At 38.7% G+C, this 20464-nt stretch overlaps 1 protein-coding gene across 2 annotated transcripts; it reads right to left on the bottom strand.

Moving 5' to 3' along the window:
- Nucleotides 1-6617: 6617 nt before the first annotated feature.
- On the bottom strand, nucleotides 6618-12842 carry LOC116599577 (membrane-spanning 4-domains subfamily A member 4A-like). 2 transcript variants are annotated; one of them, XM_032359473.1, is made up of 7 exons: nucleotides 12585-12842; nucleotides 9364-9499; nucleotides 8833-8967; nucleotides 8565-8621; nucleotides 8091-8207; nucleotides 7222-7323; nucleotides 6618-6842 (listed from the first exon to the last, which is right to left on the bottom strand). In XM_032359473.1, the coding sequence occupies exons 1-7, from the start codon at nucleotides 12644-12646 to the stop codon at nucleotides 6759-6761; spliced, it is 693 nt and encodes a 230-aa protein (XP_032215364.1). In that variant the 5' UTR covers nucleotides 12647-12842; the 3' UTR covers nucleotides 6618-6758. The 2 variants fall into 2 exon arrangements, with proteins under 2 accessions (XP_032215364.1, XP_032215365.1); XM_032359474.1 differs by lacking the exon at nucleotides 8091-8207.
- Between the last annotated feature and the right edge of the window lie 7622 nt (nucleotides 12843-20464).

The raw sequence follows: 20464 nt of genomic DNA, 5'->3' as shown, positions 1-20464 counted from the left end.
TTTTTTTAGCACTTCTTGTGATTTTTTTTCCAAAACCAGATGTAACATATAATATCTGTATAATATCTGTTTCTATCTGTAGCAGATAGAAAATTTCATGGAAGTATATGAACATGATGCTATGTACTGGGTGTCTGTGTCCTCCCCATCCCAAATTCATATGTTGAAACTCTAATCCCCAACATGATGGTTTTTGGAGTTGGGGGCCTTAGTGAGGGAATGAGGTAAAAAGGGGGATCTGTCATGATGGAATTAGTGCCTTATAAGAAAAGACACAATGGATCTTGCTTCCTCTCTTTGCTCTCTACTATTGGAACATACAATCAGAAAATGGCTATCTGGAAGCCGGGAAAAAACCTGACCATGCTGGTATCCTGATCTCAGATATCCAGCCTCGAGTACTGTGAGAAATAAATGTGTTTAAACTACCCAATCTATACTATTTTTTATAGCAGCTCAACTAAGACACATGAGTTAGTAGATATACATATATTTCTTTGCTCTGTTAGCTGAGATAACCTAAAATAAATGACATCCCAATAGCAACAAGCATACCTAGAGCCCAGATCTGGATTTCTGATACCATTCTCCACTAAAAAGTAACAGGGCTGTCTGATGAAATGGTTGATTTCCAAGACTGGAGCAGGAACTACGTAAGATAACCCTGAGATTATGGTAGTGGCATAAAACAAGGAAATGCTTAAAATGAGACCCAGAGATGGGGTACACCTAAGGGACTCAGGAGCCACTGTGATGAAAACAGAAGCAATTTGAGCAATAAAATAAAGTAGTATTTGATTATAACCCAAAGTATATGTGTATTCATGAATTCATACAAATGAATCATTGAATGCACAAGGAAGTGGGAGAAAATGGACAAAACCTCAATGCAGAATATCTAATAACTTATGTAGTTACTTACATTCAAAGCAGTAGGTCATAACCCTTGTCTCCTTGAGTCTGGGCTGCACACAGTGGCTGAATGTATCCTTCCAAAGAATACAGAATAAAATTCAGGAAAAAGCTAACTTTAGGTGGAAAAAACTGAAAAACTGTACTCAGATGATTAAAGTCAACATCAACAGTGTGAGTCATGTTGATAGTATGTACCCTTGATTGGATATAAGAATGATATTTTGCGGGGCACCTGGGTGGCTCAGTGGGTTAAGCTGCTGCCTTCGGCTCAGGTCATGATCTCAGGGTCCTGGGATCGAGTCCCGCATCGGGCTCTCTGCTCAGCAGGGAGCCTGCTTCCCTCTCTCTCTCTACCTGCCTCTCTGTCTACTTGTGATCTCTCTCTGTCAAATAAATAAATAAAATCTTTAAAAAAAAAATGATATCTTGCTTTTGAGTTTTTTCTCCCCAAAACTCAAAACTCTAGTGTAATCCTGAGAAAAATCTCAGACAAACTCCAGTTAAGGGACCTTCTACAAAACACTTGACCAGTATTCCACAGAATCTCAAGGCTATTGAAAACGAAGTCTCATGAATAGCCACAGCCAAGAGGAGCCTAAGGAAACATGACAACTAATAAATGTGGTGTCCTGGGTGGGATCTTAGAACAGGAAAAGGGCACTGGCTAAAAACTAAAGAAATCTGAATAATAATAATGCTTAAGGTAATGATAATGTATCATTAATTTAATGATAATGTATCAATATGGTTCATTCTATATTAATATAAGAAGTCAACTGACTTGGGATGTATGGGAACTCTCTTTACTATCTTCTTGATTTTTTTTTTTTTTAATCTAAAGCTGCTGGAACCAGAAAAGACCTCGAATAGCCAGAGGAATGTTGAAAAAGAAAGCCAAAGTTGGTGGCATCACAATTCCAGACTTCAAGCTCTATTACAAAACTGTCATCATCAAGACAGTATGGTATTGGTACAAAAACAGACACATAGATCAATGGAATAGAATAGAAAGCCCAGAAATAGACCCTCAATTCTATGGTCAACTAATCTTTGACAAAGCATGAAAGAATGTCCAATGGAAAAAAGACAGTCTCTTCAACAAATGGTGGTAGGAAAATTGGACAGCCACATGCAGAAAAATGAAACTGGGCCATTTCCTTACACCACACATGAAAATAGGCTCAAAATGGATGAAGAACCTCAATGTGAGAAAGGAATCCATCAAAATCCTTGAGGAGAGGGGCACCTGGGTGGCTCAGTGGGTTAAAACCTCTGCCTTCGGATCAGGTCATGATCCCAGGGTCCTGGGATCGAGCCCCGCATCGGGCTCTCTGCTCAACAGGGAGCCTGCTTCCTCCTCTCTCTGACTGCCTCTCTGCCTACTTGTAATCTCTGTTTGTCAAATAAATATATAAAATTAAAAAATATATATTAAAAAAAAAATCCTTGAGGAGAGGCAGCAACCTCTTCAACCTCAGCCACAGCAGATGTTTCTTCTTCCTAGAAAAATCACCAAAGGCAAGGGAAGCAAGGGCAAAAATGAACTATTGAGACTTCATCAAGATTAAAAGCTTTTGCACAGCAAAGGAAACAGTTAACAAAACCAAAAGACAACTGACAGAATGGGAGAATGTATTTGCAAACGACATATCAGATAAAGGGCTAGTATCCAAAATCTACAAAGAGCTTAGCAAACTCAACACCCAAAGAACAAATAATCTAATCAAGAAATGGGCAGAAGACATGAACAGACATTTCTGCAAAGAAGACAGCCAGATGGCCAACAGATACATGAAAAAGTGCTCCATATCACTCGGCATCAGGGAAATACAAATCAAAACCACAATGAGATATCACCTCACACCAGTCAGAATGGCTAAAATTAACAAGTCAGGAAATGACAGATGCTGGCGAGGATGCGGAGAAAGGGGAACCCTCCTACACTGTTGGTGGGAATGCAAGCTGGTGCAACCACTCTGGAAAACAGCATGGAGGTTCCTCAAAATGTTGAAAATAGAACTACCCTATGACCCAGCAATTGCACTACTGGGTATTTACCCTAAAGATACAAACGTAGTGATCCAAAGGGGCACGTGCACCCAAATGTTTATAGCAGCAATGTCCACAATAGCCAAACTATGGAAAGAACCTAGATGTCCATCAACAGATGAATGGATCAAGAAGATGTGGTATATATACACAAAGGAATATTATGCAGCCATCAAAAGAAATGAAATCTTGCCATTTGCGACAACGTGGATGGAACTAGAGCGTATCATGCTTAGCGAAATAAGTCAGGCGGAGGAAGACAACTATCATATGATCTCCCTGATATGAGGAAGTAGTGATGCAACATGGGGTCTTAAGTGGGTAGGAGAAGAATAAATGAAACAAGATGGGATTGGGAGGGAGACAAACCATAAGTGACTCTTAATCTCACAAAACAAACTGAGGGTTGCTGGGGGGAGGGGGATTGGGAGAAGGGGAGTGGGGTTATGGACATTGGGGAGGGTATGTGCTATGGTGAGTGCTGTGAAGTGTGTAAACCTGGCAATTCACAGACCTGTACCCCTGGGGATAAAAATATATTATATGTTTATAAAAAATAAAAAAATAAAAAAGAAATGGGCAGAAGACATGAACAGACATTTCTGCAAAGAAGACATGCAGATGGCCAACAGACACATGAAAAAGTGCTCCATATCACTCGGCATCAGGGAAATACAAATCAAAACCAAAATGAGATACCACCTCACACCAGTCCACCTTACACCAGTTAGAATGGCCAAAATTAGGAAGACAGGAAACAACATGTGTTGGAGAGGATGTGGAGAAAGGCTAACCCTCTTACACTGTTGGTGGGAATGCAAGTTGGTGCAGCCTCTTTGGAGAACAGTGTGGAGATTCCTCAAGAAATTAAAAATAGAACTTCCCTATGACCCTGCCATTGCACTCCTGGGTATTTACCCCAAAGATACAGATGTAGTGAAAAGAAGGGCCATCTGTACCCCAATATTTATAGCAGCAATGGCCACGGTCGCCAAACTGTGGAAAGAACCAAGATGCCCTTCAACGGATGAATGGATAAGGAAGATGTGGTCCATATACACTATGGAGTATTATGCCTCCATCAGAAAGGACGAATACCCAACTTCTGTAGCAACATGGACGGGACTGGAAGAGATTATGCTGAGTGAAATAAGTCAAGCAGAGAGAATCAATTATCATATGGTTTCACTTATTTGTGGAGCATAACAAATAGCATGGAGGACATGGGGAGTTAGAGAGGAGAAGGGAGTTGGGGTAAATTGGAAGGGGAGGTGAACCATGAGAGACTATGGACTCTGAAAAACAATCTGAGGGTTTTGAAGGGGCGGGGGATGGGAGGTCAGGGTACCAGGTGGTGGGTATTATAGAGGGCCCGGATTGCATGGAGCACTGGGTGTGGTGCAAAAATAATGAATACTGTTATGCTGAAAATAAAAAATAAATAAATAAAAGAATGGCTAAAATTAAGTCAAGAAATGACAGATGCTGGCGAGGATGCAGAGAAAGAGGAACCCTCCTACACTATTGGTGGGAATGCAAGCTGGTACAACCACTCTGGAAAACAGAATGGAGATTCCTCAAAAAGTTGCAAATAGAGCTACCCTATGACCCAGCAATTGCACTACTGGGTATTTACCCTAAAGATACAAAAGTAGTGATCTGAAGGGGTACGTGCACCTGAATGTTTATAGAAGCAATGTTCACAATAGCCACCTGAATGTTTATAGCAGCAATGTTCACAATAGCCAAACTATGGAAAGAACATAGGTGTCCATCAACAGATGAATGGATAAAGAAGATGTGGTATATAATGCAATGGAATACTATGCAGCCATCAAAAGAAACGAAATTTTGCCATTTGCAATGACATGGATGGAACTATAGGGTATTATGCTGAGCGAAATAAGTCAGTCAGAGAAAGACAATTTTATCATATGATCTCCCTGATATGAGGAATTTGAGAGGCAACTTGGGGTGTTTGGGGGGTAGGGAAGGGAAAAATGAAATAAGATGGGGTCAGGAGGGAGACAAACCATAAGAGTTTCTCAATCTCACAAAACAAACTGAGGGTTGCCAAGGGGAAGGGGGGTAGGGAGAGCGTGGTTGGGGTATGGACATTGGGGAAGGTATGTGCTATGGTGAGTGCTGTGAAGTGTGTAAACCCAGAGATTCACAGACCTGTACCCCTGGGGCTAGTAATACATTATATGTTAATAAAAAAATTAAAAAATTATAAATAAAAAATGAAAAAAATAAATCTAAAGCTGTTATAAAATAAATAGTATTAAAATTATTACAATGTGATACAACTACATCAGAATTATTAAAATGAAAATCACATTTGTTAAGGTGGAAACATGCAAAGACTGGACTTCAGGCACTGCTAGAAGGCATATATATGTGTTATATGCATTTTGGATATGACCTAGAAATTACACTGCTATGTCTACACACAATGGAATTTTATACATGCCTGTACCAAAGTATATAGATACATTTTTAATGCACAGCACTATTCATCCCAAAGAGAAGCATCCCAAATATTAATCAATACTTAAATAGATAATAGATTGTTCTATAAATCTTACAATACACTATCTCGCAGCAGTAGACGTAAAGATATTTTGTCACTGGCAATAGCATGAATGAAGTTCACAAACATGTTAGAAGAAAGGAGCCATCTCCTGGATAAATACTCAGTTACACATATCGCAAGATTTCATTTTATAACATTCAAAGACAGATAAAAGCCATATGAGTGGTAAAAGTCAAGATTGCACTTACCCTGGGGAAACTTAGTGAAAGAAAGGGGGCATTCACAGTCTTCCGAAACTTTGGTAATGTTTATTCATTGATACAAGTGCTGGTTACATGAGGATGTTTACTTTCTATCCATCCAAACATTGGGGATGCCAGGCTAGCTCAGTTGGTAGAGCATGCGACTCTTGATCTCTGGGTTGTAAGTTTGAGGCCTATGTTAGGTGTAGAGATTATTTAAAGATAAAAATTTTAAAAAATTGACCAGCTGTGACAATGATCTATACTCTTTTCTGTATGTGTGGTATAGTTCCGTTAAAAGTACTCATATACACTATGGAGTATGATGCCTCCATCAGAAAGGACGAATACCCAACTTTTGTAGCAGCATGGACGGGACTGGAAGAGATTATGCTGAGTGAACTAAGTCAAGCAGAGAGAGTCAATTATCATATGGTTTCACTTATTTGTGGAGCATAACAAATAGCATGGAGGACAAGGGGAGATGGAGAGGAGAAGGGAGTTGAGGGAAATTGGAAGGGGAGGTGAACCATGAGAGACTATGGACTCTGAAAAACAATCTGAGGGTTTTGAAGGAGCGGGGGATGGGAGGTCAGGGTACCAGGTGGTGGGTATTATAGAGGGCCCGGATTGCATGGAGCACTGGGTGTGGTGAAAAAATAATGAATACTGTTATGCTGAAAATAAATAAATTTAATTTTAAAAAATAATAATAATAAAATAAAAAATAAAAAGCCCCTAAAAAAAATAAAAAATAAAAGTTACTAAAAATTTTAAAAAAACAAGTTATCATGAGAAATGATAGTGTGCCTCCCTGCCATATGGTTGATTATGGGATGATGTGGGAGGATCGGATCCAAAAACCACAATCAGCATCAATAGAGGGAAAATGTATTTTATTTGGTTTTGTAATAATTATGTTCCCATGCACAAATGTGACTGCTTTCCGGTGGGCAGGTTATTATTGACCTAGTGATACTCAATGAATAATTTTTCTAAAAGCAGGAACTATCCTGTTAAAACTCCAGGTCCTCATAAATATGTTCATAAGGGGCCATTACCGAGGGCACCTTGTCATTGTTTGGCTGAATAACCACCACCTGTGGAGATAGAAAAATATATAGTGTTATTCACATACTCTTCCAGCTAGAGGGATTCAATTCATCCTGGGGACCCCTAATTCTTTTCTGTTTCCTGGGACCTGAGAGTTCAATATCCCTTTTTCAGGGCCTTATACCCCCACTAGATAAAAATCAATATCCAGCAAGATCTATGAGGCTCCCAGAAACATCTGCCATAGGTCTATCTCTGTGTTCTGTTGTCTCTTCCAATTTCAGGAAGAGGTCACATACACAACAATCTTTCCTGCACTCTGCTTCTTTATCCTTCTCATTGGTTCAGAAAGAAGAGACACAATGAGAGAAACAGGAACACACAATGAGAGAAACGTGAACACTCCCTCAGGTCCTGAACGCTTACCTGTGTGACAAAGCAGGTCACCTTGCACCCAAACACAGAGAGAGAGATAGCGATGCTGACTTCCAGCAGGGAGAGGACTAGTAGCCCAATCTCAAGTGCCCTCTAAAAAGAAGCCATTTCCACGAGGGGAGAGAAGAGGAAAAAGAAAAGGAATATGATTAATAGATGAATACTTCCCTTGGCCCTGGATTCTCTGATTCCAATCTGACTCATTCTCCATTAAAGAAAAAGGTAACGTTCTGTCCCATAACAAACCAAAAGAAGAAAAATTGAAAAGAAAATCCTAAAAGGGCTGAGAGGAGTCTGCTGTAGACCTTCATAAATGCAGGGCAAATTTAGATTAAATCAGACGTGTTTCTTTAGTTTTCTTGGCTTAGAAATTCTCTCTCTTGCCCAATTCAAGTTATTTTCCTTATAATAACTCCCTGTGTGAATTTCTACTTTTTTCTCATCTAAAGAGCGGAGAACCTCCAAGACTATGAAAGTGATATCATTGTTCTTTCCTTACACCACATACACCCCCGAGACTCTGAGCGTCTTGGCTTGGAGGCCCTGACTCTCCCTGCCCCACCCGCATATAACACAGAACTTCCTGAGCCAGCTCCGAACTCAAACCTGGAGGCTTTAAAGAAAGATCCTCATGCTCAATCTTCTAACATCACTGTGTTCAGTGAAGAATGCAAGAAAAAAATCCTTGTAAGTCCCAGCCAAAAAGGGGCTGAAAGTTCTCCCCATGAGATCAAAGTCCCAGATCTTACTACTTGTGGCGATAAGCCAGGATCAACTGAGAGACAATCATCTCAGACTAATGTATATTTAGATAATAGAAAGATAACTTCAGAAAATAAAATCAGCTCAGAAACACTTACAAGAATAAGACAACTTTTTTCCAATTCATGTACCACAGTCAGTCCTACTGTTGACAAGATTATCCCTACTCCCCCAACCACAGCACTGAGTATGTTCACTCCCAGGCTGCCTTTGATCTGGAAGAGAATAATCAGTGTCGCCTATGTCCTTCTGTTCCATGCTCTTCCTCCCTTTGGGAAACACAAAAACATTCACTTATTTTGAAGGGGTTGAAGACATATTCTCAAATAATTTTCCTAAGTCTAAGAAGGATGGGCTGAAGCATTGGATTCTGTATTCACAAATGAATCCTAGGGATGGAGTATCAGACAATAGGGCTGAAAAAGTAAGTCAAACCTTAGTTTCCTCATGGAAGAATTTGCCATGACCCCCGTAGAGCCCAGATAATTCAGAGAATTGGAAATTATTTCCTTTGTCTTGAGATAGAGCACTTCTGATTCTGCTTGTTGCTTTGGGCCCAGGGAAATACTTACCAGGTTTAATGTCATGTTTCTTCCAGCAGCAATAGACACAGCTCCAGACACAAAGAACTAAAAATGGAAGAATCTACTCAACCTGGTGAGCGTGCACTTGTACTTCCCCCAAACCAAAGTTCAACAGAACCCCCAAGCATTTAGGTCACATGTTTTGCTCTAAGATGTAAAAGCCCAGATCAAGTCATTGGTTTTTGAAAGAGAAGGCTGGAAGAAATATTCCCAGAATTCTACCACTGAGGAAGTTGAGATATTCCAACATACTCACAAATAAGGATCCCCATATAAGATATCCTGAGCTCATGGTTGGGGAATAACACCAATGGGAAAAGTCAGAAGAACGAAAACGCAGACCTATAGCAAATAGGCACACTTTCATCAAACCAATCAGGATCTGAGCCACCTGGGGAGTGAAAAAGAAGATGCTCAGAGTAGGAAGCATACAGGTTTCTAAGAAGATGGTTTTGTGGTCTTTACACAGAGCTATTTCCCATCCCCTGGTTTTGAAAAGGCTCCAAGGATGAAACCCCAAGGAGTCCATGGCCTTTTCTCAAGTTCAGGGTTGTTTAGAAAGGTTTTATGATAACTTTCTTTTTCCCTTCTCACTAGATAAATGCATTTTCCTTTCAGATTACAGGACCTCTGATTTTTGAAAAATCTATTTCCTGCCACAGTGAGGTTTACGGAGGTCAGTTTATGACAGAGTTAATCATACCTCAGGAGCCACAAAGGACAACTGTTCTCCTCTCTGGAAATGGCTATTTCCCAAATACTATGTTTGGAGGTCAAGCTCACTTACCCCCAGTACTTGAGGCTCCCCCTTCAGGAAGGTCTTCAGATTGTCTGTTTGGTCTAGTTGGATGATGTTTTTCTGTGGGGGATTCGGGCCAAACCATGCAGTTGCTCCTTCTGGTGTATTAACACAATCTTTAGTGCTGTGAATGTAAATATTTTACAGAGAACAGATTCATTCTTCAACCCCTTTCTTGTAGACATGAAAAATGTGCTTTGGAAGAATGGCATCATGAGGCAGTTTAGCATGATGGTAAATGAAATTGCCTGAGTTATAATTCCAGTCACACACTGTGTAAACATGGGTATATCTTTGTTACCATTTCCATGCCTTAGTTTTTAAAATTATAAAAACTGTAGTGGGAGGGCCTGGGTGGCTTAGTCTGTTGAGCATCCCACTCCTGGTTCCAGCTCAAGTCATGATCTCAGGGTCAGGAGATGGAGCTCTATGTCTGACTCCATTCTTAGTGCAGAATCTGCTTGAGATTCTCTCCCTCTCCCCCTCCCCCCACTCTCTCTCTCTCTTTCTGTAAAATAAATTAAAAAACTCTTTTAATAAATAGCAAAAGTACAAAAGGGGGTGCTTGTGGTACTCACCTCCTGTTGCTTGTCATATGCCTGCATGATTTCAACAGCTTTGTACATATAAAACTTGGAACTAAGTGCTTGGTATAATCAAAATATTAATAGATAATACATCGTTATTATTTTTATTGTATTATTATTAAAATTTAATATGACAAATATGCATGAAGAATGCATGAAGAATTTACATCTTCTAGGGAAAAAATGATGGAAAAAGAACAAATCATTCTAGTGAGTCCTGTAAGAGCCATGTGTTATGGCTCTGGTTCACAAGAGTATTATCCATTCATTTATTCATTCAGTCAACAAATATTGATTAAATGTCTACTATGTGCTAGGCTCTGTTATAAGTTTTGCTGCTAGGAATATAGCAATGAACAAAACATGCACAATTCCTGTCAACTGGAAGCCTACAATACAGTAAAAGAAAATAATTTTTTTTTCATTTATTTATTTTCAGCATAACAGTATCATTATTTTTTCACCACACCCAGTGCTCCATGCAATCCGTGCCCTCTATAATACCCACCACCTGGTACCCCGACTTCCCACCCCCCTGCCACTTCAAACCCCTCAGATTGTTTTTCAGAGTCCATAGTTAATATCATGAATTCATAAGTGCATGAGAGTAGAAACTGGTTTTTTTTATAACTGGTTTTTCTCATAAAATGAGAACCTTCAGTTTCCTTATAAGAGAACTTAGTTTTCAAGGGATTCTATCACTTCTTCAATGTCAGTCAGCATTTCTGTGTTTGGACCAAATGAGAATTCAATTTCTCTAGCAAATTTGCCTCTGTTAATGTTGCCCTACACCATAAGCACAGTGATGATTTATTAAAAGCTCTGATGTGCCAGGCCAACTCAAAATGGTTTTCAGAGATCTCTTTAATTGTTGTATACCACCCTTGTGTATAGATTTGTTGCATCGACAGCTTTTCTTCTTTACCCTTCCCTGCATTCACACCAGTGCCACATGACACACCGCTGCCCCTGTTAAAAGATGGAATATATTTCCTTTCCTCCTCAATTTTGGTTTCAGCCTTGTGACTCACTTTGGCCAATGGGATATAAGAAAATGTTTTAAAAGCATAGACTCTTGAGCTCATGTCATGGCTGAGAAAATATAGCTGGGCCACCTTGGTTGAGGATAAAATATACCAGAAATGGGAAAAGCTATAGCATTCATCCCAGCTGAAGTCATCCCTAACCAGATAGCAATTATTGACCCTCATACGTGTGAATGGTCCCAGGGAATTTCAGAAGGGCCATGCACACCCATGTGCAGACTTGTCAGCCTATGCATGTGTATTGCTTTAAGCCATTACCTTTCAGGGGGTTATTTGTTATGCACCATTACTGTGGCAAAAAATCACTGACACACCCTTGTTCATTCTGCCTGATATGTCCTGCCTGATATGCTTTGGTTGTAATGTGAACTATAATAAGTCTGGTTTGTCTATATTTCCTAGTTTCTGTCTCATTTTTATTCCTTTTCCTTTAAAGATTTTTTATTTTTGTTTATTTGACACAGAGAGAGAGATCACAAGTAAGCACAGAGGCAAGCAGAGAGGAGGAAGCTGGCTCCTTGCTGAGCAGAGAGTGCAATGCAGGCTTGATCCCAGGACCCTGAGATCATGACCTGAGCCAAAGGCAGAGGCTTAACCCACTGAGCCACCCAGATGTCCCTCATTCTTTATTCCTAAGGGGAAAACAGGTGGTCATTCTTGCATATTTGCCCACACAGAGATAATTACAAATGGACTCAAATAATAACATCACTACTTCTGTCTGAGAAAAACAACACTGACAGAACTATGACAACCATCTGCTCGTGATCAGGATCCAGGTCTAAGCAAAACATCCTGAAGATAAAACCTAAACTTGTGACCTTAGGTGACATTGGGTCTCAGATAATTCTGTGTGTGTTTGAGACACATAGATATGGGACAATGCCAAAAAATGTTTGTATATAATTTTATATGTCTCAAGAAAGAGTAATATTTCTTTTCCTTTCTTTTTTTTTTTTTTAAAGTAAACTCCAACTCCAGCATGGATTGCCACAGGGCTTGAACTCACTACCCTGAAATCAAGACCTGATCTTAGATCAAGAGTCAGATACTTAACTGAGTGAGTCCCCCAGGCACCCTGAAAGAGTAATATTTCTATCATAAGACAGGAAACAAAGAAGGGACCAGAAAATTTTCCTTATATGATCAAGTTCCATAGTTTCCCTCTCAAATCAGGTCAAGAATGAAACCAAGGTGTGTTGAGCTGCTTTCTGTGTTTGAATATACACAACAGGGCCATTTCCAAGAAAAGAGTTCTGTATCAGATACCTTTAGCCAGCCACTTCTTCCCTCTCCTTTCCTTCAATTTCTTTGGTTCACATTCCATATATTCTGAAAGTTAGTTAATGTCTTCCCATTGAAATAAATGTTGAAGGGGGCACAATTCCACAGCTTGAACATTTACTCCCATGCAGATGAGAACCCATCCTTCAAAAGCAGGCTAACTCATCCCAAATTTCATTCTCACCTCAGCCTTTACTAGACACATTTGATCCATGTTCCTACACATCACCCGCCAATAGCTCAACCCAGAGCTCTTCCTAGAAGCTGAGAATAGAAAAGGAAATCTTCCTACCTTTGCATCCCTTTAGAACTGCACCAAATGGTAGGTGAGAGCTCCTTCTCACCATCATTCATGTCCACGGAAGAGTCTGACCTGATCTGAAGAGTAGTGGGACAATCACTTTCAGCTATGCGTAGTCACCATGACTTCCTGTGGGTCATCCTACCCTGCCCTACCACAGGGCAGCTGCAAGTGAAACTTCAATGAGTAAACTACCACTCACATGAGATAGGGAAGCCAAGGACCCAATAACAGAAACTTGCTTTTAGATCTTGGTTGCACTTCCAGGCTGTACTCATAAGTACAGTATTTAAGTCTTTTCATATCAAAACCTCAGTCACATGAGGACAAGTCATTCTCACTTTTATCCCAAAGACCAAACAGCAGCTAAGAATAAATTTGAATTTCTACAAGTTAACATTTTGTTAACAAACATCATGACAAAAATCACTAACCACTACAACTAGGTATACTGAAAAAAGTTAGTGGGGTGGCAGTGTGGCTCAGGAGGTTAGCGTCCTCCTCTTGATCTCAGCCCAGGTATTGATCTCAAGGTCATGAGTTCAAGCCCTGCATTGGGCTCCACACTGGGCATGGAGCCTACAAAAAAAAAAAAAAAAAAAAGATATTAACCAATGATTTTGCTAGCCCTTTTCTCTTGGTTACATTGGAGAGCTCTTCAACCACTACCTTTATTGATTATGATTATAATTTTGCTTGGAATGTAACTACTTAATTTTTTATAGCAGAGAACCAGTTGCTTCAGAAGATCTAGAGAGAGAAATCAGATCCAAACGTATGTTTTTTGTTTGTTTGTTTGTTTTACTGAACCCACTTACTGCAAAATATTAAATAAAACATTAAATAAAAACAGAATTTTGGGGGGCACCTGGGTGGGGGTTAAAGCCTCTGCCTTCGGCTCAGGTCGTGATCCCAGGGTCCTGGGATTGAGCCCCGCGTCGGGCTCTCTGCTCAGCGGGGAGCCTGCTCCCCCCCCCCACCATCTCTACCTGCCTCTGCCTACTTGTGATCTCTCTCTCTCTGTCAAATAAATAAATGAAATCTTAAAAAAACAAGAAAAACAGAATTTTTCCCACATTGATTTTCAATGCTCTGCTCTTTACATTTTTCACTGGTTTTGGAAGTCTGTGAAAGGGAGAGCATTTTGTTAAGATATGGGCAGACAAAAGGAGAGTTATCCTTAATCAAGTTCACTAATAAATTATGATTGTGCTTTAAAAATATATCATGTTTACCTTCTTCAAAGAGTATTTTCCACCCACTGTCATAATGTGTGGCTTTTATTCATTCAGTTCCATTATCTTACCATACTCAGCTATGTAAATACAAACATTTTCTTTCTTGCATGTTGATAAAATGTACAGTTCCTGCAATATTTTTTAGAAGAAACCCAACTCAGAACAGTCTGGTGCACATCTCTTTGTATACTGGGAAATAATTTGCAAGGTGTATGCCCTAAATTGTGCACACCTCCTACTATAGGATATTGTTAAATTATTCTCGAAAGTCATATTTCAAATTATCTTACCCTAAGAAATAGGTGACACATGTTGTTAGTATTGCATCATATCCTGTCCAGGTCTTTATTTTATAAGATACTAAAAACCAGTAGTATACAAGAGATCAGTTTGTACCCATTTAATGGGCCCACATTTGGTCTTTGGGATAAAAGTGAGAATGACTTGTCCTCATGTGACTGAGGTTTTGATATGAAAAGACTTAAATACTGTACTTATGAGTACAGCCTGGAAGTGCAACCAAGATCTAAAAGCAAGTTTCTGTTATTGGATCCTTGGCTTCCCTATCTCATGCGAGTGGTAGTTTACTCATTGAAGTTTCACTTGCAGCTGCCCTGTGGTAGGGCAGGGTAGGATGACCCACAGGAAGTTATGGGCTGTTGAATTTATGGGCTGTTGAAATGAAAGATCATAGACAAGCAAGGGGAGAAGTCTAGAATGATCCATACGACAACCTATTAGAGATGGAGAAATCAGTATGAGCTCATATTTCAGTTAACATAGATACAGGTGTTTGCAAGTGTCAACATACACACGTATTTCCTTGCTCTTTCCATTGAGAGAAACTTAAAAAAAAAAAAAAACAGTAACAACAGATCCAATGGTTGTAAGCATTTTTTCATATGTTTATTGCTATTTCTATCAGGTCTTATAGGAATTGAATGTTGGTGTCTTCTATTCTTTGGTTGGTGGTTTGAATTTGTTGTACTGATTTTAAAATCTTCTTTCAGTAATTCTGTGCTGCGTTAGTCTGTTTGGACCACTCTATATAACAGAGTACCACACACTGAGTTGCTTATGCACAACAGAAATTTATTTCTCCAGTTTGGGAGCCTTGGAAATCTAAGATCAGGGTGTAGGCAGATTTGGGGTCTGGCGGGGGCCCAGTTCCTGGTTTATAGACAGCCAGCCCTCAGATGGCTCAAGGAGGTAAGGTGGCCCTCTGGGGTCTCTTTTATAAAAGGCATTCACTTTATTCATGAGGATTCTGCCCTCATGATCTAATCACCTTCTACCGACAGACCACATATCCAAATACCATCACATTGCAGATTAGGTTTTCAAACTATGAATTTTGAGGGGACATAAACATTTAATCTACAGCATTCAATTAATCTTGTCAGTCAAATCTGAACATACTATGCACATATACTGTAATTGAAGCACTAAGTAAGTACATGGTAGATTATGGGAGCCATGTTTCTTGCTGTTGAAATGAAAGATCATAGACAAGCAAGGGGAGAAGTCTAGAATGATCCATACGACAACCTATTAGAGATGGAGAAATCAGTATGAGCTCATATTTCAGTTAACATAGATACAGGTGTTTGCAAGTGTCAACATACACACGTATTTCCTTGCTCTTTCCATTGAGAGAAACTTAAAAAAAAAAAAAAACAGTAACAACAGGCACACTTAAGTCGCAATTTTTGCTTCAAATATTGTTCTCCAATAAAAGAAACCAAACCTTGGATAAACGGCAGATTTTAGATCTTGGATAAGAAATACACAAGATAAGTCTGAAGTATATTTTCATGCCAAAAAAAAAAAGAAAGCCAGTGGTATTTTACTTAGTTTTTGTTTTGAATATGAGACCATTGAGGAGATTACATATAGATAGATAGGTATAGATAGATAAATTATAGATTACATATATAATTATATATGACTACTGTATTTGTATAATTATATTTTATTTAAATATTATATATTATATCTATATAAAATTATTGAAAGAGTGTTTATTTTCTTTTGAGCTCATAAAATTTGATTATAAATGTTTGTTCTGTAAAATTGGCAATGAACACAGGGGAAAGAGATATATTTTCCACTTTTATTAACTCTGAGAATATCCATCCATACTTTGGTTTTACTCTAGGATATAATTAAGAAAGATCTAAAACAAAGACATAAAGAAGAGGCAGAGAAGAAACGCACTATTCTCAGTATCTACCCATTTCAATGGGAAAAAACAAACTTCTAGAATAAGTGGCATCTCATCCAGGAAAACAGGAATGAAAGGGGAAAGACAGAGTGGAATCAAGCTATCAGAGTCTAATTCTAGGCGACAGAGTGAGTAATTGTCTACTGTACTAGAAGTCTGGACACATCGCAGCTGTTTATTATCAGAGAGCACCATGGCCTAAAACAAAGATAAGGGAAAACCCACAGGAGGTCCTGCTAAAGATTTTTTGACCCATATACTCAGATTGTGACAAACACAGAAAAGTTTCAAAACTCAAGGAGGCTCCCTAGGTATGACACCCGCAGCATTGGAAAGGGCCCTGTTAAGCACAACCCATTGCCAGGTCTTTATTCTCTGGCTGCCTCCAAACAAAGAGAATCTTTAAGCTAAAGAAATGTCATTTTCTAACTCAGATTTTTAGGCAGATGTTTTAAGTAAAAAACTTAAGAATACTTTTTGTATATCACCTAGATTTTGGTTTATATTGGGGACCACGAGCTCTCATTTTCTGGACTGACTTCTCCTCTATTCCACTTTAAAATTTCATGTAATCAAAACTTGCAAATGACATATCTTCTCTTTTCTCTTAAGCTCTTCCTTACGTAGATCACATCCAATTACAGAAGCGTAAGTAGCATTTAGGCGCACGTGGCTTCTACTGTTTTATCCCCGACTCGAGACACCTACTTCAGGATGCAGACTCTACACTGAAATGCTTATTCATCATTTTACACTCATATCTGAAACCCGAAATGCCCAGTGAGAAACTCAATTCCAAAAGTAGTCATTAACCATATTTAAAATGTATGATTCAGAGTCATTTAATCCATTCACGGTGTTGTCCAGCCATTACCTCTGCCCGTTCCAGAAACTCTTCATCACCTCTAATGGAAACCCTGTGTCCATTGCTCCCCTAGCCGCTGTCCCTGGAAACCACTAATATACTTTCTGCATGTAAAGGTGTGTCTATTTTAGAAGTTTCCTATAAATGGAATCACATAATATGTGACCTTAAGAACTACAAACAAATATTCAAACAAATACTGGTATACACATGTTCCTAACAGTACTATTCACAATAGCCAACACGTGGAAACAACCCAACCGTGGTGCACCTTTCTCTTTCTCAAATTTAAATAAATAAATAAATAACTACGTACTTGGTTTTTTTTTTTTTTAAACAGCATTGAGTACCTTAAAAAGAACCATGGAGATGGAAAATAAAGGTCATCAGCTTGGAGGTAATATTTGCAAGGTCTATAAATTGCACAAGGTTATGTTTATAAAAAAATTTTTTAAATAATTTAAAAATTGCACAAGGTTAGCGTATGCTGCAGACTGAATGTTCCTATGCACTCAAAGAAAGACAGTTAAATGTCTCAGCCTCTTGCCTTTTAAGTTGACAGTTCTGGGAGGTGTTTTACACACTTCTTGAAGGTACTTGGGTAATCGAATCTCAATTACCCAAAATGGTGGATTTAAACATCTTGTTGTGGCTTTCCTTCTTTCCCGTCTCTTCTCCACAGTCCTTCTCACAGCTTTCTAAGCTGACCACCCCATAACCATCTGCACTCAAATCTTTATCTCACATGCTGCTTTTAGGGGAAGTGAGGAGACCAACTCTACGAAGTAGACCTTCTTTATCAGATTTTGGAAGTGACTGTCTACACAATCAGATAATCACAAAGATTCCAGATTAGTGGAAATTATGACCATGATCTCTAACACGCTAGAATGTCACTACTGAGACTCCAGCCAGCAGTGGGTAGGAATGAGGCCTATGTAGAAGAGAAAGTTTTGAGTTAAGCAGCTTTAACTCTTTGACCAATATGGGAAGACGATAACAATAAGGATTGTCGTCTTGGCTGTAACCATATTAGAAACCTTAAAGAAAATGGATAAAATTCTTAGATTAGTTAAATATCAACCTGATATACACCATGGAGGTCACAGGTTTTCCCATAAAACACTTATAAACACATATATTCTGCAGACTATGTTAAAAATCAAGAACAAATTTTAAAGTTTGAAGGTAGTACAAATGCAGAGGACACTAGATATACATTTTAATAAGTCTTTTATTGTATTTTTAGAGACCTCTGTAAAAAAACAATGGGATGGTGAGACTTGGGATGGAGATATGGTCATGAAAAGGCCCACAAAACTTGAATTCCCCAAATTTCCTATATTCTGTAAACTGGCAGAAGCTTTCTTATCTCCCAGAGAAAAATCTCTCTCTTGCTTTTGCTGATGAGCTTGGAGAAGTGCAAGCATGATCCACTTTAAAAAGTGCAAATTGGACTGAAAATTAAAACAACTGTTCTTTGAAAGATGTTGATGTAAAATAAAAAGAAAGCACTAAGAGTAAATAGTTTCAAATCATATTTCCAATAAAGGACTTGATTAAAGACTATACAAAGACCTCACAACTCAAAAATTAGAAAACAGGCAATTCAGTTTAAAAAGAGGCAAAATATTTGAATAAACACTTGACCAAATAAACAAGTAATGACATGAAAAGAGCTCAAAATACAATTTAAAATCACAATGAGTCTACTTCACATCTATTAGCGTGGTAAAATGAAAAAGACTGACCATACCAAGTGCTGGCATCAAGGTGGGGAAACCGCATCTTTCATATACTACTGGGAGGAATGTAAAATGGTACAATCACTTTGGAAGCTACTTGGCAATCTCTTAAACATAAAGCATGTTTCAGAGGACTGACCCTTTCCCTTCTAGGTACTTACCTAAGAGAAATTAAAGCTTGTGTCCATATAAAAATCTTGAACATGAAGTTCATAGTAGCTTAATTTGTCAAAGACCAAACCTGGATACAGTCCATATGCCCATCAGTAGGCAAATTGATAAACACATTATAGTAAATCCATACATTGTGATACTATTCGATACATGCAAAAACATGGATGACCTTCAATATAAGTTTTCTAAGTGAAAGAGGCCCAACAAAAAGAGCACATAGTTGTCAAAAGAGATGAGCATCTTAATCTGAAAGGAAGAGAGGCGAGAAAGATAACGTTGTTTTGCAGAAAGGTTCCTCTTTCTGGAATAATCTACTAAGTCACATTTTCCCACACAGGAAGCAGAATTATCTTCAACACCGTCACCGGGAACATTTAGAACCAATGTGTAACAAAACCACAAGGAAAGATTTTATAGGTAGTGAATGAATCTACTCTCCAAGAGGCAAAGTTTGTGCCACACATTACGCATAGTACTATAGATCCACAAACACAGGTGAACATTTCAAGAAAGACTAGCTTGAACCTATAGCCTACAGTTGCCACTTCCATACATGCCAAAACCGTCAAAGTTTCAAAGTTAGTAACAGAAGGACCTCAGTGGCAATAGACATCTGCTTCCATCTTGGCATCCTGTTCCATCCTAAACTTCCCTGCTCCTGGTAAAAAAGAATATAAATTCATCCATAGAGGAAATGCAATATACATAGAGGTCAACACCAAGCACTTAGTAAAATTATCTTCAATATGCATGTTGGATTTTTTATTGGAAACCGGGGTGGGGGGGGTCCTTCTCATTCCCTATCCCGCTTTGTGTGAAAGGGGCTAGAAGACTGGGACCAATACTTTGCAGATCCCTTAGCTAATGTTCTAGAAGCAATTTATACTCTGCCAACGATATGTGCTAGAAGACCTAGCGGAGGAAAGAGACATATAAATAAGTCATATACGCTATTCTACATTGGCAGAAAGAGACACAGACACGTGCTTCAGCAAGCATGAGGGTGAATGGCAACATTACTTTTCCCACTGGTCACTTGCCTCAGTGTTTGAGGGGAGTTGTGTGGCCTCCAGTGAGGGTTTCTGCAACTTTCTATCATGAGCTGCAGCAATCACGTCTTGATTTACTGAAAACAGCTGTGACTGATAGGCAATGGCAGTGCTTCCTGGATCTGGTTCCGCCACGGGGTCCAAAAATTATTTTTTTAATTTTTAATCATAGTACAAAAAATATAACATAAAATTTACTACTTTAACCATTTGTAAGTATAGTTTTGGCACAGTTACATATATTCACATGGATGTGCAACAGCACTTAGAACTATTTCTTGTTGCAAAACTGAAATCTTATTCCCACTGACCAACTCTTCATTTCCTACCCCTAGCCCCTGGCAGCCAACATTCTACTTTCTGTTTCTATGAATTCAACTTCTTTAGAACCTCGTTAGTGTGGAATCATACAGCATTTGTCCTTGGTTTATGTTACTTAACATAATGTCCCCAAGGTCCATCCATGTTGTACATTTGACAGGATTTCCTTCCTTTTTAAGGCTTTATAATTTTCCATTATATAGATATGATATATATATATAATATTTTATTTATATATATATCATATTTTATTTA

This window comes from Mustela erminea, chromosome 9 (assembly GCF_009829155.1).
Source record: "Mustela erminea isolate mMusErm1 chromosome 9, mMusErm1.Pri, whole genome shotgun sequence".
Taxonomy (NCBI): domain Eukaryota; kingdom Metazoa; phylum Chordata; class Mammalia; order Carnivora; family Mustelidae; genus Mustela; species Mustela erminea.
Note: the sequence above shows the minus strand (reverse complement) of the source record. Positions and strands in the feature narration are given on the sequence as shown.

What these genes read in the sequence shown, in the direction of transcription:
- LOC116599577 (XM_032359473.1), bottom strand. Translation starts at nt 12,646, where the DNA reads ATGAATGATGGTGAGAAGGAGCTCTCACCTACCATTTGGTGCAGTTCT. An exon ending in AGTTCTAAAGGGATGCAAAG is followed by an intron (nt 9,500 to 12,584) that starts GTAGGAAGATTT and finishes TTACATTCACAG; the next exon opens with CACTAAAGATTGTGTTAATA. An exon ending in GAAACATGACATTAAACCTG is followed by an intron (nt 8,208 to 8,564) that starts GTAAGTATTTCC and finishes ATTCTCTTCCAG; the next exon opens with ATCAAAGGCAGCCTGGGAGT.